At 43.2% G+C, this 25,636-nt stretch overlaps 1 protein-coding gene across 9 annotated transcripts in view; it reads right to left on the bottom strand.

The window, feature by feature from the left end:
- Positions 1-276: 276 nt before the first annotated feature.
- Positions 277-25,636, bottom strand: part of DDX4 (DEAD-box helicase 4) — a 120,263-nt gene continuing 94,903 nt past the window's right edge. For all 9 annotated transcript variants that reach the window (XM_053298256.1, XM_053298258.1, XM_053298257.1 and 6 more), the window contains 4 exons: positions 23,988-24,087; positions 6,553-6,823; positions 6,353-6,460; positions 277-705 (listed from right to left, as the gene is read on the bottom strand). In XM_053298256.1, the coding sequence (XP_053154231.1) occupies positions 625-705; positions 6,353-6,460; positions 6,553-6,823; positions 23,988-24,087 (560 nt within the window). In that variant the 3' untranslated portion in view covers positions 277-624. The remainder of the gene's footprint in view (positions 706-6,352; positions 6,461-6,552; positions 6,824-23,987; positions 24,088-25,636) is intronic.

Raw genomic sequence — 25,636 nt, 5'->3', positions numbered from 1 at the left:
ATGTTTGTATTTATATCCTCAAATTAAGCACAAAGCCATATAGTGGCACTCCATACTGTGTGTGCTACAGAATGATGATGTTTGTTGCCTGTATCATTCAGAGATCAACCACCACAAGTTTGAATAAAAGGTTATCAAGCAAATGGTACTGAGTCTACAGCTGCAATCCTATGCATGCTTAAGTCTCAATGGAGTTAAGTCCCAATGGAAAATACCTGCTTCTGAGAGAAGTAACGTCAGGATTTGGCTACATTATATTAAATATATAGCACATGACATGATCCTGAGTTTTTATTAAGCATTTTACAATCATTTACAACAGCTCTTTACAACAAATTGTTTTTTTTTGTGCACAACCATTAAACATATCAACAAAAATAGTAATTAAAAATAAAATAAAATAAACCAACTCCTGGATTTGTCTATCCACCTTTCCATCAACACTTTCTTAAACATTCCAAGGCCACAATCCTAACCAAGTTTACTTGGAAGCAAGTCCCACTGAAATCAAATGGACTCCATCAAGTAAATTGTGTTTAGAATTCAGCCAGATTTTCAAATAACTATATTGTTTGGGAAATGTGGCATGGTCAAATGAGAACTTTGCTTCATAAGAAAGGAGCCCTAATCCCATGACTCATCAGCTGCGGTTATATTTGATGCTGCAAATCCTCCACTCTGTCGATTCTCTTTGCCTTGGTAAGCCTGCATAAACCAAAATATAGCTTCAGATAGAATATATATACTTCAGTGATCACCACATGATTTACATTCTCAGACATATTAAGCATTTGCCTGATTTGCAGGCCACGCAGAAGTGAGCATTTTACAGCCCTCAAAGCTGAACACCATGTATCTTTAGCTAGCAGGAGCCATAGTTGTCTTCCACATTTATGATGCTCATAATTAAATCTGCCTATAATATACAGTACCATAAACAACATACTACAGTTGTGATAGGTCAAACAAACTAATGCCATTCTATACCAGAACCCAATTAAGACCAAGAACATTTGTCCCTAGTTTGTGCTAGTTGCTTGCCCTCAGCAAGAATACTTACTGTAGTCATTGACTTACCTTCCTAACTCAAGACTGCTGCAAATAGTAGTGATATATAAAGAACTGTATTATGTGGATTACTGCCATTATGCAGAATATCCACCTCACCACCAGTGACGTTCCTGTGGCAGTATGTTCCTCTCTAGATGGCGACTGCTGAGATACAATACTGGCTGCACAGAAGTTGTGGAATGATGAGAAGCAGTTAGACACTGTTATTCCTGGATACAAATGCTACAGAAATGACAGGGAGGGGAGGACTGGAGGTGGAGTAGCACTGTATATTAAAGAAAGGATTGAATCCAACAAGCTAGAAAACCTAGGAGGACTGGAGTCCTTCACAGAAGCATTAGGGGTGACAATATGAGAACTGAAAGGAAATGTGTTACTAGACACATGCTATCACTTTCCAGATCAACACACAGAGTGACCTGGAGTTGAAGAGGCAAATCAGAGAGACATCAAAGAGAGACAGAGCTGTAATCATGGGTGACTTCAATTACCCAAACACAGATGGGGCAAATTCCCATGTGGTTATAGACAGAGAGGCCAATTTCTAGACATGCTAAATGACTGTGCCTTAGAACAGTTGGTAACAGAACCAACTAGAGAGAAGGTGTTCTTGGACTTAATCCTGAGTGGTGCTCAGGACCTGATGTGAGATGTCAGTTGCAGAACCACTGGGGAACAATCACCATAGTGTGATCCAATTCAGTTTATATGTGAGTCCACTGCCAAGGAAGTCTAACAAAGATGCTTCGAACTTCAGAAGAGGAAGCTTCTCAAAAATGAGGGAACTGGTAAAAAGGACGCTGAAGTAATGTCAGGGGGGGTCAAGTCACTTCACAAAGCATGGAACATATTCAAAACCACAATAATAGAAGCTCAGTTGGAATGTATACCAAGAAAGGGGAAAGGTACCACCAAGTTCAGGACAACTTCAGCATGGCTAAAAAGTAGAGTCAGGGAAACCATAGAAGGGAATACTTCCTTCAGGAAATGGAAGTCCTGCCCAAATGAAGAGAACAGAAAGGAACAAACCCTGGCAAAAGAAACGCAACGAGACAATAAGGGATGAAAAAGGTTTGAGGATTATGTAACTAGAAGTGTCAAGGAGAATAAAAACAGGTTGCTTATCTGTAATATATGATCTGGTAGTGAGTCTTTGACATTCATAAATACGGGTTCTGCACCTGCGCAGAACACTTCGCGTAAAATTTGTTAACTCCTTGTGGTGTCGGCAACCACCATTTGCGCATGCTCCGCATCCGTTGGTATTGGCAGTTCAGTGCCCATTTCCCTCTGTTCCTTGATGGCCACCAATGTTAATGACAGCCTGTCTGATAATTTTAAATTTATACGTTAAGTGTGCCTTTCTTTGATAGTTTTATAAGTCACTGTAAAAATTCTGTAAGTGGTCTGTAGTGGGGACAGATGGGTGGGTTTTATGAATGTCCATCCGATCCTTTGTGGAAAGATGATATTGTTGCACATTTAAGGAGACATTTGACAAGCCCTTGGCCTTTAGAGTTGTAAGATAAAGCAGTACCTCCCTAAATGTAGTCTTGTGGACACTGAAATTATGAAATTTCGCATGCTTGTGGAAACCTTTCCATTAGGCGTTGTAATATTTCCTAATGGTGACTTTTTCCTAACCATTTAACCTCCAGGAGATTTCCCCTTAGTGTCCACCAAGTCAACGAGTCCAGAACCAAGCCTGGAGCCCTCAGCAGTAGGTTTTGGCAGTCCACATTGGAGCGGAATGCCAACACGAACCACAAGTGAAGTTTGCGCATTCGTAACTTTGCATACTGTACTGTTGGCGTGCACGAAGCCATAAGGCCCAACAGTATCTGTGTTGTATATGCTGTTTAAAATGGGCATGTTTGTAGTGAACCCACTAGCTTTGTGATTCTCTGGAAATGTTCTTCTGGCAGGAATGCCCTTTGTTGGTCCATGTCCAACACTGCTCCTATGTACTGTAGTCTTTTGACAGGTTCCAAGTGAGATTTATCTCCACTCCCAGCCTTTCTAGCAGAGTGGTTACACACTTTGAGAAAATAACTGATTTTTTTATTTTGCTGTTATCAGCCATTCATCTAAATAAAGAAATATGGTCAACCCTAGGGTATGTAGATATGCAACAATCACTGCCATACATTTTGTAAACACCCTCGGTGCTGTTGACAATCCGAAGGGCAGGACATTGTATTTATATAGTTTGGTACCTATCATAAATCTCAGTCAATATCATACACGAAAATCAGATTTTTGGAAAGTACAGTCATCCGCTTAGCACAAGAAAGTCCATTAAGTTTTCTGAGACAAGTTAATATACATTACGATTTCTGACAGAGCAGTCAGGAACAGTCAAAGTCAAACCAATAAAGTATTTATGATTTTTCGAACAGGTATTATAGATATAACTTTCCGAGGAGCTGAAGCAACCTAAGATGTGAGCCCATTGGTGGTCAGAAAGGAACTGAGGGAAGTGGGTGCTGAACCACCAATACCAACCAACATGGAGCATGCGCAGATTGTTGGTGCCACAAGGAGCTAAGTAATTTTATCTTAAGTGCGCTGCGCAGGCACAGAACCCATATTTATGAGTGTCAACGGATCATGATCCAGATCAAAACATATTTAAATATCTCAGAAGCAGAAAACCTTCTATGGAGGCAGTTGGACCAGATCACGAGGGCAAGAAAGGGATTATTAAAGAGGGTAAGGAGACTGCAAAGAAGGTGAAAGAGTCCTTTGCATCTGTCTTCACAGCAGAGCATATTGACCATATACCCACTCTAGAACGGGGCTTCTCAGATCTGGAGGCTGAAGAACTGGGTCAATTTGAGGTGATGAAAGAGGATGTTCTGAACTGTCTTGAAAAACTAAAAGTTAACAAATTGCCAGGGCCAGATGGCACCCACCCAAGAGTTCGGAAGAAACTCAAGTGTGAAATTGCTGATCTCATAGCAAAAATATGAAACTTGTCCATACAATCAAGCTCTGTACTAGAGAACTGGAAAGTAGCTAATTTAATTCCTATTTTCAAAAAGGGATTTGAGACACTACAGAACAGAAGAAAAGCCCTGCTGGATCAGGCAAAAAGCCTATCAAGTCCAACATACTGTTTCACACAGTGGCCCACCAGACACTTGAGAAGCCCACAGGCAAGAGCTGAGGGCATGCCCTCTCTCCTGCTGTTGCTCCCCTGCAACTGGAATTTAGAGGCATCTTGCCTCAGAGGCTGGAGGTGGCCTATAGCCATCAGACAAGTAGACACTGAAGTTATACTAAAAGGCTCACTAGCTTGACTTCTGTGCCGAGCAAATTAATGGAAAGCATACTTAATAAGGGGACAGGTTCATGTGTGGATTGGTAATTGGTTGAAAAACAGCAAACAGAAGGCAGGATTAAATTGAGTTTTTACAATGGAGGTAAGTAGGGGGGTCCCCCAGGGACCTGTACTGGGGCCAGTACTCTATAAGCTATTCATAAATTATCAAGAGGTTGGGGTAAGCAGTTAAGTGGCCAGATTTGCAGATGACACTAAACTTATTCAGGGTAGTGAAATCCAAAAACGGATTGTGAGGAATTCCAAAATAATTTCTCCAAACTGGGTGAGTGAGTGGCAAAATGGCAAATGTGGTTCAATGTAAGCAAGTGTAAAGTGATGTATAATGCAGCAAACACCCAACCCCACTTCCACACATAACTGATGGGGTCTGAACTGAGCTGAAATGGAGAAAGATTTTAGGGTCGTGGTGGACAGCTCATTGAAAGTGTTGTCTCAATGTGCAGCTGTGAAAAAGGCAAATTCCAAACTAGGGATCATTAGGAAGGGAAGGGAATGTAAAAATTCTAAAATTATCATGCCCTTATACAAATCTATGGTGCGGCCACATATGGAGTACTGCGTACAGTCCTGGTGACCGTATCTTAAGCAGGACATTGTAGAACTGGGAAAGGTGCAGAAGAGGGCAACTAAGATGATCAGGGGCCTGGGGCACCCTCCTTATGAGGCAAGGCTGCAGCATCTGGGGCTTTTTAATTTAGAAAATAGGCAGCTGAGGGGAGACATTATAGAGGTGTGTAAAATTATGCAATGAGTAGCACAAGTGGACAAAGAGTTTTCTCTCCCTCTCAACACTAGAATCAGGGGTCATCCCATGAAACTGAAGGCCAGGAAATTTAGAACCAACAAAAGCAAGTCCCTTTTCACACAGAGGGTAATTACTCTATGGAATGATCTGCCACGGGATGTGATGATGGCCACTAATGTGGATGGCTTCAGGCCACATCCAGCCTGAGGCAAGATGTCTCTAAATACCAGCAGTCGAGGAGCACCAGCATGCCCTCACCTCTTCTGGGCTTCTCAGAGGCATGTGGTGGGCCACTATGTGAAATAGAATACTGTACTAGATATTCCTTGGGCTTGATCCAGCAGGGCTATTCTTATGTTAGGTTGCCACACAGTGACAATAAGCAGGTTGCTTCTTAATGTCAGTTGTCAAGAGTTTAAATTCCTCTTCCATCTCTGGGTAAGAACATACTTTGTTTAAAAACTTTCCCTTGTTGCTCTGGTGCAACCAATGATTTTATTTGGCACGTGCTTGTGGCCAGGGAACATAGACCTTCTTCCCATCTGCCCCTCTGGCAAGTGTGATGAACTTTCACCCTTTTCTGAAGCTTGGGGTAAGGGAGGGCAGTGTAAGCAGATGATTGCTAACTCATGCATGCTGCCAAGTTGCTCCAAGAGCCTCTGACGTACAGTGCAACTGCAGGGATGATACCCTTGTTTGTGTGGCTGGAGCTAGAAGGGACATAGGGACAATCTCTTCATATCACTATTTGCAGCAGCATGTATTAGGAAGGTAGTGTGTATCTGCAGACTATAGCAGAATGATCATTTTAGGACTAACAAATGACAATGTTGAAAAAAGTTCTCTCTCGTGTGGGCCTGATACAACCAACAAAATGAATACTATTATGTTGTACATCTTGAGGGCAGGATCATAGTGACTACAAAGTTTGGCTGTTTACTAAGGCCAGCCCCACAGTGTGCACATCTCTGGTTTGTGGCCATAAACAGTATCTGAGGACAGATAACCTCCCAAGTTCTTGCCAATTCTAAACTTAAGATTCTAATTATCTACTGCTCCCTAGTATAGCCTCAACTGATTTTAACAAATTCAGAACTTTCTCCAAGACCTAAAGACCCTTACAAAATTATTTTCAGCATCCAATCCCAAGATTAAACAATTACCCATCAACAGTTATATTTAAGATTTACCTTTCTAGAATCAACAGATGCAAACATATTTCCCCTTGGACCACTAAAACCAATTCCACCACCACCACAAGCAATTTCTTCTAGCCATGCCGGGACTTCCTGCTGGGCCTTCAAAAGAAAGATACATCCATCACATTATAAAGCATTCATTTTACTTGTCTTAACTTAACAAAAATTCCAAGAACAAGAAGCCAACTTACATCCGCAAGCACTTTGACTAGAGGCTGTGCAATATCACTATTTGAGTGAGGATCAAAGAAAGAAATTGCTTTGCCTGTATTTCCACATCGGCCAGTTCGTCCAATTCTGTGAACATATTCATCAATTGTGGAAGGGAGGTCTACATTTATAACATGTTGAACATCTTCAATATCCAGACCTCTTGCAGCCACTGATGTAGCAACAAGAACAGGGCACTTTCCAGAACGGAAATCATGAAGAGCTTCTTCTCGCTCTCTCTGCTCCCGATCACTATGAACAGAGAAAGAGTTAACACATTTCTGTAAAGAGCAACACTGCTATATAAGAAATCAAGTATCTTTTCAAGCTCAGGATACAAGAGAAATTGTTAAAATTAATGTTCATTAAGTTAACACTGCCACTCAAATGCCACGTCATGATAAATGCCAGGACAGGACTAATCAACACAAACATTTAGGTTATCCAAATTTTGTTGCATCCATTGCATACTGATATACATCTTGTACACTTCTAAAGAGCATCATGGAGTAATTCAGCAGTATTTGTTTAGTAAATTCATACAGCTGCATGCCAGAGACAGAATCTATAGAATGCCTGCCAGCAACTTCCAGAACTGCTCTAAGACACATTCCATGAAAAATCATGAGTAGCATTCACAGTCTCCAAGGACTTTTTGCAGTTCTGATGCTCTGCAAGGCTGGGTTACTGCTAGCAGAAGAGAAACCATGTGAATGCTTATTGCACAAGAGTTCCCGTTTGGCACACATAAAAGGCCTATGCAACAGGTTGCACAAGGCGTTCCACATTTGTCCATATACCAGCTTGTGCAACAGGTTGTGCTAAGGCAGAGATCTTCACTCTCTGTGTTGTGGGGGCCACCAGCGCACACCCCATGCCACAGGGCAGTGTTTGGCCCAGTGCCTCTCCCCCCCACACACAGTGTGAGGTGTGTGTGCACACTGAAGATGCTGTCAGGCACCTTCCTGTCTTTCCCACCACCGCCCCTGCATCAGAAGATGCAGTACAAGGCACAGGGGGAGTCGAAAGGAGAGAGAGAGATGTCAGGGGCCACCAGCGGCGTCCCTATGGGCCACGCAATAAACACTGCGCTAGGTAAAGAACTGGTCGGGAGCAGAGGTGAATTTTTTTCAGGCGACAACCATGTGCCACATCCTTACATTAAAGCAACAGCATTTATGTTCGTGCAAGACTAATCAGAATACTACCCCTACATATTTTTACTTTTAGAACAAAAACCACACACAACACTTTCCAATTTTACAAGGCTGGGAGGCAAGACCGCAAAACTTTAATCACTGGAAGAAATATACAGGCAAGTGCACAAGAAAAATGCCCTCTGCCAACATGAGCTTGCCCACAGACTGAAGTCATCTTCAGAGGCCTTTGTTGGGTGGTCCGTATCATCCAAGGTGGGTAGAGACTGAGCAGAGAGTCCATTTATGGAATGCTCTCCCCAGTGAGGCTTGACTGGTGTCCAGTGTGTCTTTTTCATGCCAAGTGAAGACCTTTTTATTTTCCCCAAGGCTTTTAAATTTTTTACTCAGTTGTTTTAATGCTTATTTTATCTGCTGTCCTTTTGTACATCTTTTTATTATGCTGGCACTCCCTGCAACCCCCACTCCCTGTGTTTTATTGTTTTGACTTTTAATCCACCGGGGATATTTTTATTCAATGGTGGCATATGGAATCTTAAAATAAATACAAGTCTGGCTGCTCTTAGTCATCAGCTTGTATCTCCTCCAAGACAGAGACTTGTTTATGGATGTCACTCTAAGTTTTGAAGGTGCTACAAATGCCTCTGAGACCCAGATGTGATTTTGGAAGCAAGAGCCCACCCTCTTCATTGGCTTCTGGGTATGGGGTGGTGAGGTGGATCCCCATTATGCTCAGCATCAGACTAACCCAACCAGCTACACAGCTCACTGATTTCTCAGTCTATCCAAAGCATACCACCATATCAGAAACAACTCACTTCCTTCTCCAGGCTTGAGAGAATAGAGGGAAGCTCTCACCGGGCATAAAAAATACACTCACCAGTGGTTAGCATGTTTGTGGACCCTTGTGTATGGGTATATATCTAATGATATCTGAAAAGTGCAGTTTTAAGGCATACAACAATGCAATCCAGTATTTTGGTCATCACAAGACAAGTCCAACAGTATGCACACTAGTGCACATATGCAGCCTGTCCCCACTGGGAGGAGGTTTTGCCTCTAATCTACTGAGCTGGAAGCAAGTAGAAGGGCAGTGTGAGAACCATGCAGACCGTTTAAGCCTAAAATCATCCCATACTCAGAGCCAATTGTTTTCTAGCTTCTGATCCAACATGACACAAATTCCTCCTACTAATCTACAGGTGAAACTTGGAAAATTAGAATATCGTGCAAAAGTCCATTAATTTCAGTAATACAAATTAAAAGGTGAAACTGATATATGAGACAGACGCATTACATGCAAAGTGAGATAAGTCAAGCCTTAATTTGTTATCATTGTGATGATCATGGCGTACAGCTCATGAAAACCCCAAATCCACAATCCCAGAAAATCAGAATATTACATGGAACCAAGAAGACAAGGATTGTAGAATAGAACAATATTGGACCTCTGAAAAGTATACAGTGTACTGTGCTTGATTGGCCAGCAAACTCGCCTGACCTGACCCCATAGAGAATCTATGGGGCATTGCCAAGAGAAGGATGAGAGACATGAGACCAAACAATGCAGAAGAGCTGAAAGGCCGCTAATGAAGCATCCTGGTCTTCCATAATACCTCATCAGTGCCACAGGCTGATAGCATCCATGCCATGCCGCATTGAGGCAGTAATTGCTACAAAAGGGTCCCAAACCAAGTACTGAATACATATGCATGCTTATACTTTTCAGAGGTCTGATATTGTTCTATTCTACAATCCTTGTCTTCTTGGTTCCATGTAATATTCTAATTTTCTGGGATTGTGGATTTGGGGTTTTCATGAGCTGTATGCCATGATCATCACAATTATAACAAATTAAGGCTTGACTTATCTCGCTTTGCATGTAATGCGTCTGTCTCATATATCAGTTTCACCTTTTAATTTGCATTACTGAAATTAATGGACTTTTGCACGATATTCTAATTTTCCAAGTTTCACCTGTACTTGTGGCACCTGTGCTCCAAGCTTGACCAGCCACGCCTTACAAGAAATACAGCCATGCATAACTGTTTATCAAGTCCTTTGCTACCAACCTTTATTCATTGAAAGTAGCAAAACATTTGCAATAAAACAGGAATTAAGCTAAGAAAGAAAGAGATACCAACTGAGAATGCAGCCGTTTGATTTGCACATGAACTATATAGTTTGTTAAAAGCTGAAATCTATGATCTAAAAGAAAGGATGAAAGAAACAGGAGAAATAGAAGCAACTAGCTGGGCCGGGCACAGAGCATCTGTGCCTCTAGTTCTCCCCCCACTGCCATTTTCTTCCCCCACAACCCCATTTTCTCCCCCACCCGCCACCATTTTCTTTGCCCGCCCACCTGCAGCTGCCATTTTCTCCCCTGCCATGCGCCACTGCCGTTGTCTCCCCCCTGACCCCAAGCCTGTCTGGCGGCCACCACTTTCCTCTCCCGCTGCCTGCAGCAGCTGCCATGCATGGGATTAGCAATGGGTACACCTTAGAGAAAAATATATATAGATTGCTAGGTATAAGGTAATCTTTGTCTAAGTCACTTGGGTCAACTGCCCTAACCTATACCCTTCTGAAAAGGTTTGCTTAGCTCCTTTTGGTACATAAATGCAATGCCAAGACCTACAGAAGTTTGACCAAATCTGTATTATTGTGCAGTATTACTGTGTGTTATTCAATCAAAATAATTTGAGGCTTTGCTATTTTAATCCAAAAATAACAGAAAAGCTATATATCTTAATATGAGAGAGAGAGAGAGAGAGAGAGAGACAGAGACAGAGAGAGAACGAACGACTGGGATTCCCTCCCCATGATTTTTTGTTTGTTTTGCTTTAGCAGCACACACCCATGACATCCACTAACTGGCGAACAGGAAGAAGTCAGCAGGCCTTTATAGTGTGGGAGGAACACTATTCACTGAATACACACTAGGATCAATACTGCATCATCCTAGTGTAGCAGTGATAGCAGGTCACCCAGTTGACTTCTGAATGATGAAATTGTACACTGGATTCGACTATGATACAATATACCTACCAACTGTACTGCTCAATATCCAGCTATTGGTTTAACACAAAATGAGACAAAACCAAAGCAAGTATGGGATATAAAAGCAGCGAGAATTTCAGGGTACCTTTTATTGACTGGAATGGCACCCTGCAAATATGGGTAAGTTTACAAGCTTACCCAAATGTTGTGCGGCAACAAGCTTTGAAAGCAATAAAGCAAAACCACAATCTTATTGTTTCCAAAGCTCTTTCAGAAAATACAAATGATAGGTTTAATAGAGGATCCCAATATATTGGTACTACAGAGCTTGCTTCCAAAACTTAGATACTTGTAATATAGTTCTTCAACAGCATACTGAAAAGAAGCTTTTTTGATCAAGAATGAAAATAGGTACAAAGAAATGCACCCTAGAGCAAAAACCCCTAGCCTCGTGTATAAACTAATTAGAACTTAACAATTGTGAATATCTTAGCAAGGTTTTGGGGCTGAGGTGGAAAGCTCATGAGGTGGTGGGGGGAGTAAACTCAGTGTGTTAGGGCAAGGGAAAAGGAAGTGTTCAAACAAGGACTAAACAGAAAGTAAATTGCCATTGTAAAGAACTATACAGGTGAAACTCGGAAAATTAGAATATCGTGCAAAAGTCCATTAATTTCAGTAATGCAAATTAAAAGGTGAAACTGATATATGAGACAGATGCATTACATGCAAAGCGAGATAAGTCAAGCCTTAATTTGTTATCATTGTGATGATCATGGTGTACAGCTCATGAAAACCCCAAATCCACAATCTCAGAAAATTAGAATATTACATGGAACCAAGAAGACTAGGATTGAAGAATAGAACAATATCAGACCTCTGAAAAGTATACAGTGTACTGTGCTTGATTGGCCAGCAAACTCGCCTGACCTGACCCCATAGAGAATCTATGGGGCATTGCCAAGAGAAGGATGAGAGACATGAGACCAAACAATGCAGAATTGCTGAAGGCCGCTAATGAAGCATCCTGGTCTTCCATAATACCTCATCAGTGCCACAGGCTGATAGCATCCATGCCACGCCGCATTGAGGCAGTAATTGCTGCAAAAGGGGCCCAAACCAAGTACTGAATACATATGCATGCTTATACTTTTCAGAGGTCCGATACTGTTCTATTCTTCAATCCTTGTCTTCTTGGTTCCATGTAATATTCTAATTTTCTGAGATTGTGGATTTGGGGTTTTCATGAGCTGTACGCCATGATCATCACAATGATAACAAATTAAGGCTTGACTTATCTCGCTTTGCATGTAATGCGTCTGTCTCATATATCAGTTTCACCTTTTAATTTGCATTACTGAAATTAATGGACTTTTGCACGCTATTCTAATTTTCCGAGTTTCACCTGTATAAGGTTACTGAAGAACCATTTGCCTTATGAAAGGAAGGATGACAGTATAGCTACCATTAAACAGTCTCACTGATGTCTTAAATATAAGCTTGCCTGTTCAATTACCCTACTACATAAGTGAAGTGCAGCCTACTGTAAAAAGAATATTTGAACCCCAGCTGCACATAATTTTAAATTACTATATCACTTCTGTCACTTCAGTGGGGAAATGATTCAAATGCATGCAAAAATCTGTAATTACATAAGCCTATGAGGACAAGTTTACCCACTGTCCCTATTACACGGCAAGCATCACCATCATCATCTTTGTTAGCCACCCCATAACAAATTCTTCTCTGGGTGGCTCACAACAGGGGATTAAAACATACAATAAGAACATAACACATTAAATCATAATGATGTGAACTTGGCTCGTCTCTGGATCCGTCTTCTTAGCCAATCAAAACATACTCAGTGGGAATCATTTAGAGGCTTTATTGCTACTGCAGCTAGCAAAGTATTCAACAGGCTAGTTGCTCTCAATTATCTTACAAAAGGACTTGACCTTTGTCAACAGACAAACCAAACCAATCATGTTTCTGATAGCACTAGTTTTACCACACACACCCTGGTATGATATCTGGGTTACAATTGCATGTGCTTATCCCATGGATGTGTCTAGAACATGGAAACATTTGTTTGGTAATACAGGTAAAGACATTATAGATTTAGGTAGCCATTATGTAAGTTTACCTTGTTCAGGGAACAACTTAATTGTTGCCCTACCTGCAGGCCTCTATTGGGTCTGTGGGAACAGAGCCTATCGTGCATTACCCCCAGGATGGACAGGCAGATGTGCCCCAGCCCATTTAGCACCTACCATTTATGTAAAACCTACACTTAATGCCTCACAAGTTCTTAATCAGAACACGAAGACACACCAAAATCCATTATGTCCCAAATCCAATATGTCCCAAATCCTTTAGACACACGAAACACAAAGTTCCACCAATGGGCAAAAACTATATTTCCTAGATTAGGAGCCTATGAATTAGAAAGAGCTATCATTAACATTTCCAGACAAATCAAACTTCCATTTAACCAGACTCTTAGCCTTAACTGATATGGGCACAGAAATTAACTCATTAGGAGAAGTAGTTATGCAAAATCGGAGGGCCTTAGATACACTCACCACCCAAGGAGGAGGAGCTTGCGCAGTCCTAGGTGAAATCTGTTGTTTTTATGTCAGTAAGACTGGATCCATCACTAGTCATGTTCAAAATCTCAAAAATCAACTCCAAATAAGGCATAATATAGGGAAGGAAAACCCTACAGATATATGGGCATGGCTCACTTCTTGGTTACCCAATAGGGGATTGTGGGCACAGAAAATAGTTATAATTACTGTATGTATTTTCCTCTTATTGATAATCACACGTTGCTGCTTACAATGCATTCCAACTTTAATCCAAATGCTTATGAAAACCTTTAAACCCCGCCACAGTATAGGGCCTAAATATACATCTGTACCCTTTACAAGCCTTGATAAAGGCATCCTGAAGATTCAGGATGGTCCAGTTTTTCAGGGGGGAATTGATGTGTTTAGAAAACCCAAGTAACTCCATTTTGCTTAGAAAAACCTCATCTTAACATCAAGTAACCCAAGCTCTGCTCAGGGACATGATTTGCAACACTGTCTTTCACAATTAACCGTCATTACCTCTCTCTAGCTAAAATGTACCAACAAAACTGCTAACACTGAGCTTCCCAGGCGAGGAAAGTCGGGATCTAACCAAATAAGGGGTAATCACCTGATGAACAAAGGAGTCAAGTTTCACTTGCGCATTTGAAAGGGTTAGATCACCAGGTTGTTATGTGTATTGAGCTGGGAGCCTCAGACTCCATTTTGTTGACTGTATAAAAGAGAACCTCATCTGTAACCAATTTGTATTCAACTGAGAACAACTAGCCTGTTGAATACCTTGCTAACTGCAGTAGCAATAAAGCCTCTAAATGATTCCCACGGAGTATGTTTTGATTGGCTAAGAAGGCGGACCCAGAGACAAGCGGAGTTCACATCAATAACAAACAAAAAAGGTAAAAAGAAAATACAGAATGCAATACACAACAGCTTAAGAACTCATTTTTAAACTAAGTTAAAAACCAGAACCTCAAAAAAAGTATAGCTGAAGGAAATAGATGAGGGGAGAAACCAGGTTGCTTACTTGTAACATTGTTCACAAGCAATGGGTACTGTGCCTGTGCAGGGACCTCGCGGATGGTATCACTAACTCGTGGCGCCTGCGCCTCAATCCATGCGCTTGGTGTGACCATTAATATCGGTAAACAACCTGTTTATCTGGATCATGATCCACTGGCATTTATAAGCAATGGGTCATTAGCAAGCTTCTATTAAGGAGATGGGTGAAGTAGCACTGGAAGCAGTTATTGCAACACCCTTTTACTCATCCCAAAGTTTACTTCTGCAGCGGAGTGAAGATCTATTGCATAATGTTTAATGAAATGCCGATGGGAGGACCATGTGGCTGCAGCACAAATGTCCTGAATCTTGATGCCAGATAGATGGGCCGCCGATCATGCATAAGCTCTTGTCTAGTGGACCCATATGGTATGTGGCAGTTGCAAACCTTGCAGTTTGGTTTGCTGAGTTAATCTCCATGACCTACAATGTGTGAGTATCCGATGTGGAATTGTTTGGCCCTACCCTGGAACACCAGGGACACCATGGAGTGATCAGAATGTACCTTGTGTTGCCCTGGATCAGCTTTGCCACTACTCTGTTGAGAAGAGGATGAGGTGGGAACATGTACAGCAGCCCCTTTTGCCAATGGTTCTGAAAGGCACCTCCCATGGAGCCAGGGGCGTAGCTAGAGAAGAGGGGGCCCGTGTTCGCCCCTCTTTCCGGTGGCCCCTCGGAGTGAGGGAGATAATGAAGAAACAGTAGGGAGGGGTGGAGCTGGGGGGCCCTCAGGCGCTCGGGGGGGGGAGTTCTTTGATCCCCTTATATTATAGCTATAAATATAATTGTAATTATATTATAATTCATAGGAAACCTATTGCTAGGTGCCTATGAACCCCTCAATTATAGCTACACCCGAATGTGTGTAAAAGGAGCACATGTTCCTTAGGAAGCCCGCTGTGTTTCATGTAATAAAACCTCAGACTTGAGACATTCTTATCCCTGTTGCAATTGGGAGGGAACTCAGGCCATGACTATGAAGTCTATACCAGCTGACATCCTGATTAAGGAAGCACAGGCGCTTTGGAAAGGTTCGAGGAACTCCGCTTCGCTGCCAGCTCTAGGGTGGGGCCAAATTTCAGCCGCAGCCCCCCTTCCCCAGCAAGCACTCTGTGCCTGCTGCAAATGTGTCCAGGACCAGGAGGGTCTCACAGCGCTTTCTTTGAAGGGGCAGGGAACTGCTATTTACTCGCGGCAGCTGCCCGGATGGAAATGGCAAAGTATTTGGAACCTGTAAAGGGGTTCATAGCAACCTAGGAAGCTGCCTTGATACCGAGCCAGATTATTATTGATCCATCTAGCTCCTCTACACTGACTGGCAGCAGCTCGCCAAGGTTTCAGCAGGAGTCTCTCCCAGCCCTACCTGGAGATGCTGTCAGAGCGTGAACCCAGCCACCACCCCCACAAAGATTATGCCCCCGCCAGTTCCTTGCCTTCTCTCTCAAGTGTTCCTGCTGCAGACTCGCTCCTCTGCTTGCTTGTGCCGGCAGGCTGCTGCTGCTACCGCCGCCTTCATGTGGATTGGAAAGAGAGACTAAGAGAGAAATGCTCCTTTTGGGGGAGGGACTGGAAGGGAAGGTGCCCCTGCAGCCAAATGTTTCTTCCTCCTGCCTGCCTCTCTAGGAAACTAAACTGGATGACTCATTTTAAGGTTTGGTGGAGCAGGCAGTCAAGTTACTGTCTGACCCCCGCAGTTAATCTCGGCCCTGTAGCGGAGGTGGAGAGTGGGGGATGCCCAAGACAAGTACTGCCAGCCTGCCTTTGAAATGTGTGTGTGGGCTGTGGGGGAGGAGGAGGAGAGGCAGCGGCCCGTGTGCTTTGAACACTTTCGCACTATGGTAGCTCCGCCAGTGCATGGAGCTTTTCCCATGACCAGCTTTTGAGCCATGCAAACATGTCTATCTGTGGAGTTCCACACAATCTGAAAACATGTTCAAGATAAAGGTGGTTGGATTCCTACTTGTGGTGGTATAGTTGTAGAACAGATCTACTAAAATAGTCCTGCAAGTATGTTAGCAACCTAGGAAGCTGTGATATACTGAGTCAGACCATTCATCTATCTAGCTCAGTATTGTCTACACAGGCTGGCAGTGGCTTCTCCAAGGTTGCAGCAGGAATCTCTCTCAGCCCTATCTTGGAGATGACAGGGAGGGAAATTGGAACCTAGATGCTCTTCCCAGAGTGGCTCCATCCCTTAAGGGGAATATCTTACAGTGCTCACATATGGTCTCCCATTTAAATGCAACCAGGGCAGACCCTGCTTAGCTAAGGGGACAAGTCATGCTTCCTACCACAAGACCAGCTCTCCTGGTTGTCACTCGCCTTGATGTGTATAGTAATTAGATGTATCTGGTGAACAATGCACCAGTTCCAGATCTGGATGCTCAGTGCACACAGTGAACGGGACAGTCCTCTCCCACCTACCCCTGCCGCCTATTGAGTTAGGCTACAGCAGTGGTGTTGTCAAGCTGCAGGTGGACCACACTGCCCTGCAGCAGGGGTGACTTAGCATAAACATAATTGTAACATATAAGAAATTCCTCATGTAACCGTGAGGTCAAATCTAGACCAATTTCAAACTGGCTTCCAGGCGGGCTATGGGGCAGAGACTGCCTTGGTCGGCCTGATGGATGATCGCCAACTGGGAATGGACAGAGAAAGTGCGACTCTGTTGGTCCTTTTGGACATCTCGGCGGCTTTCGATACCATCAACGATAGTATCCTTCTGGAGTGTCTGAGGGGGTTGGGAGTGAGAGGCACTGCTCTGCAGTGGTTCCGCTCCAACCTCTCAGGCAGGTTCCAGATGGTGTCCCTTGGAGACTGTTCTTCAAAATCTTAACTTTGGTATGGTGTCCCTCAGGGCTCTGCATTGTCTCCGATGTTGTTTAACATCTACGTGAAAACACTGGGAGAGATCATCAGGAGATTTGGTGCAGTGTGTTATCAGTATGCTGATGACACCCAAATCTATTTCTCTATGTCAGCATCATCGGGAAAGGGCATAACCTCCCTAAATGCCTGCCTGGAGATGGTAATGGGCTGGATGAGGGATAACAAACTGAGACTGAATCCAGATAAGACGGAGGTACTCATTGTGCGGGGTCGGAACTTGAGAGACGATTTTGATCTGCCTCTTCTGGATGGGGTCACACTTCCCCAGAAGGAACAGGTATGCAGTCTAGGGGTGCTTCTGGATCCAAGTCTCTCCCTGGTGTCCCAGGTTGAGACGGTGGCCAGAGATGCCTTCTATCAGCTTCGGCTGATACGCCAGCTGTGTCCGTTTCTTGAGATAGTTGACCTCAAAACACTGGTACATCTGCTAGTAACCTCCAGACTGGATTACTGTAATGCGCTCTATGTGGGGCTGCCCTTGTACGTAGTCCAGAAACTACAGTTGGTCCAGAATGCGGCAGCCAGGCTGGTCTCTGGGTCATCTAGGAGAGACCATATTACTCCTGTATTGAAGGAGTTACACTGGCTGCCAATATGTTTCTGGGCAAAATACAAGGTGGTGGTCATAACCTATAGAGCCCTAAACAGCTTGGGCCCTGGGTATTTAAGAGGACGTCTTCTTCATTACAAACCCCACCGCCCATTGAGATCATCAGGATCAGTCCGTCTGCATTTGCCACCGGCTCGTCTGGTGGCCACTCAGGGATGGGCCTTTTCCGTTGCTGCCCCGAGGTTTTGGAATGCGCTCCCTAGTGAAATAAGAGCATCCCCATCTTTGACAATTTTTAAAAAGCTTTAAAGGCACATCTGTTCACCCAGGCTTTTAACTGATACTGTTTTGATTGTTTTTAATGCTGTTTTAGAATATTGTTTTAAATTTTTTAAATTGTTGTGTTTTAAATTGCTCATTTTTGTTTTTAATTAATGTTTTTATCTTGTTGTAAACCACCCAGAGACGCAAGTTTTGGGTGGCATAAAAATATGTAAAATAAATAATAAATAAATCCCGCTGTAAGTTGTCTCACAAGGAATGATTGTAATGTGCCATACAGACGGTGTAATTTGCAATTCATATGGATAGACTCAATGTTGAGTAGACCTTGTGGCCTAGCACATCCATATTTCTGCCTTCTTTATCAGAAGATGTAGTGTCTCTGCATCCAGTTTAAGATAAGGATGCACATTCTATGACAAGTGAATTGTGGACTGGGTGTTTCAAGAGGTAGGCATTATCCTATTCCTGAACCCTGTAGAGGCTTTCTAGGCATTTTGATGTTTATGTCTGCATCACCTCCCAGGCCGACTGCACTGCCTTAACTGTAACAGGAAGCATAGGCAGTGCTACTGGTTGAACCTATTGCACTGTCGACATGAGGTCATAGACAGGGTCCTTCGGGTCCATTGTTGGTTTCTTAATGTCTAACCCTAAGGTCTCTGCCATTTCTGTAGTGTGAATATGGAAGCCTTTTAAATTCTTCCATTGGGAAAGTTGAAGATTGGGGTGGCGCATTGAAGGTGGGTCAAACTGATGTTCTGTGCTCACCAATTCATCCTCCGGGTCCGACGTGGGTCCATAATCATCCTCTTAGAAGGGGCAGCTGGTGTAACCGCACCTTGTGGGTCATTAGACATAGTGACAAGTGTAAGAAGAACTGGATCTGTTGGTGGTGCAGGTTGAATAAGTATAGTTTGTGCTACCTGGAGCACAGCTGTGGGCATACGTGCCATTGAAGCTTGTGTTTGATTTGGCACTACAGCAGGTTGCATTGTGGCAGTGTGGCACTCCTAGCAATGAAAAGGACTGTGTCATTAGAGGCATTTCTGAAGTTCCGTGTTGTAAAGTAGACTGGACTTTCCATGAGAAGCTAAACCTGGAGTAGTAGTAGCCACCACAATTCCAATTACATACAGGTATCTGCCTTGATGTCAGAGCTCTCTCAATGGTAAAGCATTCAGGCCATACTGATGGTTTTTGGGATCGACACTGCAACTTCTTGACATCAGGGTTGATATCGTGTCCCTGGCTCAGGAAACCATGAAAGGTGGAGCCTTATGGTGTAATATCTGTTGAATCTAGAATTGAAACAAGTGTTTTAGCCGCAGCTGTGTCTGGATCCAAGGATGCATAAGCAGCTAAGGTATCATCTTCTGGATTGAACCCAAAGACAGAGGCATCAGGCGATGTTAGTTGCTGATTGAGGAGTGATTGTATTGGAATCTGAGTTGGAGACAATGCTTAAAGCAGATGCGGCATCAATGAAAAAGTGGCTAATTGAAAGTGGAGCGTGTCTGATGTAAAGATGATGTCGATGTGGTGTTGTCTTGGCATCAAGAGCATAGATATCAATGGTGAATGGCATGGAGCCTGTAACCCCGAAGGCAAAGGTGTTCCAGCTGTCAATCTCGCAGGAGATTTCGATAACTTTTGCTTTATACGTTTTTGAAAGCGTAGTGTTCCTCATTCGATGTCCTTCGCTTCTTCTTGTGATCATGCTGGTCTTTTGAATAGAATTCCCTTGGAAGTGCTTTAGGACGCTTGAATGCGGCTTCCAATGTCGAAGCTATAGTGGACAGGGCTGAGGTTTTAGACTGTGTATGCACAGATCCTGACACCGGCTTCAACACAGATCCAGATATTGATGGCAAGTTTGGTCTTGGTGTCAGCAGTTGAAATGCATCTTTGTAAAGCGCTGCACACAAACGAAGGGCATGGTTTTTCAAGGTTTGTTTTGAAAATTAGGCTTGTGCATTTCAATTCAGGTACAAAACGTTTTGTGCCCGAAAATGGCAATTTCGGAGGTTTTGTAACCAAAACAAAATCAAGAATTAAAACACAGATATTTTTGTTTCCAAATCGAAATGACTGTGTTTCGGACAGAATGCTTTGTTCTTCAGAAAAACATTGCAATTGAAATTGACTTCTCTGACTCTCTCCACTCCAGCTGAGGCACTGATTAGCAGAAGAGAAGAGATGCAAAAAGCTGTTGAGCTAGTTAAGTATGTGTTGTATTCAGTATGATTGAAATGCAAACTGACCTTGCAAAGGGATTTGGAAGACAGCATTTTGAGACAGAAATACCTCAATATCTTTGGGAGCTCTTGCTAAAAGCCATGGTATAAATTGTGTGGAGAAGCTTTTCGAGAACCTGCATAGGAAAGTTCTGAAATTACACAGGTGCTTCTTTCCAAAGATTTAGAAAGAATCTGTTGACTTGTTCAGGGGTCTTTTGAAGAGCTATTTTGTTTTTCTTCTGATTTTTATGAGTTATAGTGGTGTCTAAGTTTTGTTGCCCAAATTGAGCAGTCTAATGTAATTTAGGCCACAACGTAATTTGGTGGCACATGATGTCTAAGCCAGTGGTTCACAACTTTTGCCATTGCAGGGACAGGTCATCCACATGGGACTACAGGAGACAAAAGGAGGGGGGTGGGGAATACCCCTGTCAATCTATTGACATCCCCAGGAATCGTAGTTGCTTCTCTCTTTCTTGTAACCATGATCCATGGTTTTGCACTTTCTTAATGCAGTGATGATAAATCTCAACAATTCTGAACAGTAGGCTGATTTGTTTGGGCTACGGCTCACTCCACTTCAGTTAAATGAACATTTGAAGCTGTTCCATAGTACCAAGGCAGTTAATTGGTCTATCTTGCTATCTCAAATGACCTGTGGTCACTGTTCCATGGAGAGGGAGTGTTTTTATTGAAAGATTGCTTGAATCCACAAATGAGTTGTGCTGCTGTGCTAGTGCCACAGGGACAGGCTCACACCCGCTGCAAAATTCTCAAATAACAGTGCCAAAAAATTAAGTGTCGTCGTTCATCATTCTCTTCACTCTTTCAACTTGTTTATGTGAGGCTTCAGGGGCAAAAAAGTGGGTTGGTTGGCAGTGCCCCAAGGGTGGTGCACCCAGTTTCAAAATAGGGCAAAGGGCTGATTTCTTAGGAATTTTTGAGGTTTACGTGTCTTTAAGATTTTCCCCATGGGGAATAATGGAGGTTTCAGCAGCCCCATAACTCCACCTGGGGAGCACTGGGATGGCCTGAAGCGAGTGGTCCTGTAGTGCACAGAGGGTGCCAACCACCCCCCGGGATTGCTAAACCCATTGGGGTACTGGGCTTTGTTGTCTCTGAGGCATTGAGTTTAGATTCTTTGGTAGCAAATGAGATTTTTAATGAAAAACCATGAATCCACTCTCATATGCTACTAGAGAATCTACTCTCAGAACACCTCTAGAACAACAAAACCCTGTACTTCATGGGTTGGCAACCCATATGGGTGGTTGGCACCCTATGTGCACTACACCGCCACTTGCTCTGGGCCACCCCAGTGCCCCTCAAGTGGAGTTATGGGACTGCAGAAACCTCCATTATACCCTACAAGGAAAATCTGAAAGACGGGTAACTTCATTAACTCTTTAAAAATCAGCCCTTTGCCAAATTCCTCTGAAAAAAATTGTGGTAGCTTCCTTGTACCAACTGGGCACTACCACCAACCACACTCTACTCTGGGCCACCCCTCCCCTCCATGTGAAGCTATACTTTTCCTGAAATCTCCAGCATACCCTATGGGGAAAATCTGAAAGACGCGCAAACTTCAAAAATTCACCCAAAATCAGCATTTTGCCCAATTCCTTTGAAATTTTTGTGGTAGCTTCCACTCACTGGGCACTATGACCCCCACCAACTCTTTTGACCATGTGACCTATTTTTAAAATCTGAATTAATTCGGATTAATTTGGATACAAAACAAAACTGGGGTGATTCGGAAGGCTTAATTTTGGACAAAATACAAAATGGGGTTGATTTGGATTTGGTACAAATCGAAACAGAAAAAATACAAAACACGCAACCCTATTGAAAATGAAGTACAAAACTTGCAAACTGCTGGGCTGTGGTGTTCTCGCAAGCGATTGATCATGGCGGTCAGTTGACAAGTCTACTGCCACACTCCATGCACCTCTGGTTTCATTCTCTGGTTTCTCTTCAGATCGTACATAAAAGTTCTATATACTTTCATTTGTGTTAGTAATGACGCTTCCTGCACCTGCGCAGTGAGGCAAAGTTGTGCCTCCAGCTGCCAAAGCATGCACAGCGACCACCAACTTGGACCCCTCCACGTGTCCAGGGCAGGCCAATTGGGAGAGGGGGTGGGGAGGAACTTGCCCGGCATCCACCATCTTACTCAGTCTCTCAGCAGCCGGGCAAGAGGAAGGAGCGCTGGTCAGTTGCTCGGCCATGTTGGCAGGTTAATCATGAGCAGGAGGAACCAGGATCAGCACTCGCAGGCTGAATGCGATTCGGGGGAACTGGGAGCCAGCCTTCTTCGGCACAAGGGCCAGGAAGCCATTTGGCACAGAACTGGGAAGAGCAGTTAGGATTCGAGCAGCCAGGGGCTTTTCTGGGCCCGGGTGATATTTAAGCATGTTATAAGGGCTCCTTTGGGGGGGGGCGGCGCTTAAAGGGCGACCTCCTTAACAACTAGCGGTTGGTAAGGAGGTTCAGCGGTTCAATGGGGAGCATTAATTATTGATTCAGGGGAGAGTATACTGATGCACGGGGGAGCATTTAGAGAGCATCTATTGTTTTCATTGGGGAAGGCCTTTTAAGTCTATTGGAGAGCATTTATTGATTGGAGGCATTTGTTAAGTTCACTGGGGGACATTCATTAAATCCATCGGGGTGCATTTATTCAAGTCATTGTGGGCATTCATTAAATCCATTGTGGACATTCGTTAAATACATAGGAGAGCATTCATTGAATTCATTGGGGGGCATGCATTAAATTCATCTGTGGCATTTAATAAATTCATGGGAAAGCAATAGTTGGGTAGCATTTGGTACCCAACTATTATACCGCAGAGCAGTTTCAACAAGTCTGACATCCCAAACCCTGAGTGGTCATAAGCCATTCTCAAGTCAGCAAACACACAAAAGCCTAAGTCTGCTAACCGAAGAGTAGTCAAATATCAAGTCCAAGTCAGAAGCAAAGAATAACTAACACAAATTACTCTAGCTCACTTGCAGAACCGATCTGAAGCCGAGGAACAGCAGCCAACGAGGTGCTGACATTTTGGTCGTCAGAAAGGAACTGAAAATACGCCCTAAGCGATATCAACGGTCACCCTGAGGCAGAGGCAACATGAAGAACCAGTGAATCCATCCGTGAGGTCCCTGCACAGGCACAGTACCCACTGTTTATGAATGCCAACAGATCAGGATCAGGATCAAGTTGTTTACCTGTAACTATTAATCTTTAAGTGATCCATAGGCATTCATAACCCTGGGTACTGCACTTGCACAGGACCTTGTGGGGTAGAATTTTCAAGCTCCTCATGGCGCTCCAAGCACATTGTGTGGTTAAAGACCAGTGTGTGTGACAACCATTCTACCACACGAGGTCCTACACAGGCGCAGTACCCAGTATTATGCATGTCACAATCTATCCAAGATTAAGTACTGAAGCACCATCCTTATTAAGAATGAACTACTTTTTACTTTGAAAAAGAGTGTAACCCAGAAGTGGCTTATGAATGTATGAATTGTATAGACATTGAACCTTACAAGTTTTATTTCTGAAGTTACACCAATTCAATTAACTTTTAAAGTTGCCTCTAAGTGTTATCATGATTTACTAAAAATTGCAATATCAAAGCTCACCCATGGATACTTGTTGTTGCTATGTGTTCTTGGCAAAGATAGGTTGCAATAAAGTCTGCTTTTTTCTTAGTTTCCACAAATACCATGGTCCGCTTGTCACCTATAAAGAGATTACTTGATAATGGTAGAATGGCAATTTACATTAAATTAAAAACAGTAAATAAGCTTCCCTTTTAATCTTCCTTAAGAATTTATCTTGAACTTGAGGTTGACCCTTCTAAAATGGAATGCTCCATTACCTTTTTTAATTTTTGTAGAGCATAAGTAATTTTAAGCACTAACATTATTCTGCCTTGTAATAGCACCTCACAGTTATTTCCTACCATGTAGCATAAAATATAGAGTAGAATATGACTTTAGATGGACCCTTAGGGACACATGTTCTAAGACACTAAGATTCAGTGAGGTCATATACAGCAATACCGGTTTTAAAGTGGCCTTTCTAGGAAGGTAACCATACTTATGTGCATATAATGCAAACCTTTTCCATTTGCTCCTATAATTTATTCTTGACGATCTTTGATTAATAAGTAGAATCCCGATTCGCCACACTGTCATTTGCAGAGTCTTTACATCTGGGTGCTGCACCCTTCTGCCATCCCGAACCAGAAGGTACTGACAAAGGGGGAACCTGTGGAAACTCCTCCTCAAGAGCTTGAGAAGTGGTGCAAACCAAGGCTGCCATGGTCATCATGGTGTGACCAGAATGCAGGTTGAGTTGTCCCTCATGATCTGTGCTAGCACACGGTTGATTAACAGTTGTGGCAGAAATAGATATAAGAGGCCCTTGTTCCACTGATGTTGAAATGCATCTGCTAGTGATCTCCTGCCAACTCCTGCACATGAGCAGTATCTGACACTTTTTGTTGGCAGCAGTCGCAAACAAGTCCGCAGTTGGATGTTCCCACAAGTCGAAAACCCATTGGGGATAGATGATGTTCCTCTCACATTTGTGGTGTTGGTCAAGCAGTTTCGAGCAACTAAGGTCGTCCACCAATATATTGTCCACGCCTCATGTGTATGGTTAGAGGGAACACTGTGTGGGAGATGCACCATTCCCAAATCTGTATGCTCAGGGCACAGAGCAAACGGGATACTTTCTCCCCTTTAAGGTTCAGATATGTGATAGCCATTGTATTGTCCAGCTGGATTTGCACCACTCTGCTCCTGGGCAACAGTTCAAATGCTTTTAGCACCATATAAACAACCAGCAGTTCCAAGTAGTTTATGTGTCAGTGAGCCTTCTGTATTGTCCATTGCCCTTGCATTAGATGCACGGCACAATGGGGCCCCCCATCAGAACAGGGACGCATTGGTCATTACCCACTGAGTGGGGGTTAATGGCTTGAATGGAACCCCTTCCAACAGATTGGTCCCCACTGTCCATCAGCATAGAAAATGTATTATACATGTATTATGCCGACATCCTTACTAAAATATCTAACTTATCCCTGCAGTCAGGCTCTGTACCGGAGGACTGGAAAGTAGCAAATGTAACACTGATTTTCAAAGAGGGATCCAGGGGCGATCCAGGAAATTACAGGCTGGTTAGATTAACGTCCGTTCCAGGCAAATTGATGGAAAGCATCCTCAAGAACAAAATTGTAAAGCACATAGAATAGGCCCTGCTGGGAGAGAACCAGCATGGC

This window comes from Hemicordylus capensis, chromosome 2 (genome assembly GCF_027244095.1).
Source record: "Hemicordylus capensis ecotype Gifberg chromosome 2, rHemCap1.1.pri, whole genome shotgun sequence".
NCBI classification, from domain to species: Eukaryota; Metazoa; Chordata; class Lepidosauria; order Squamata; family Cordylidae; genus Hemicordylus; species Hemicordylus capensis.
Note: the sequence above shows the minus strand (reverse complement) of the source record. Positions and strands in the feature narration are given on the sequence as shown.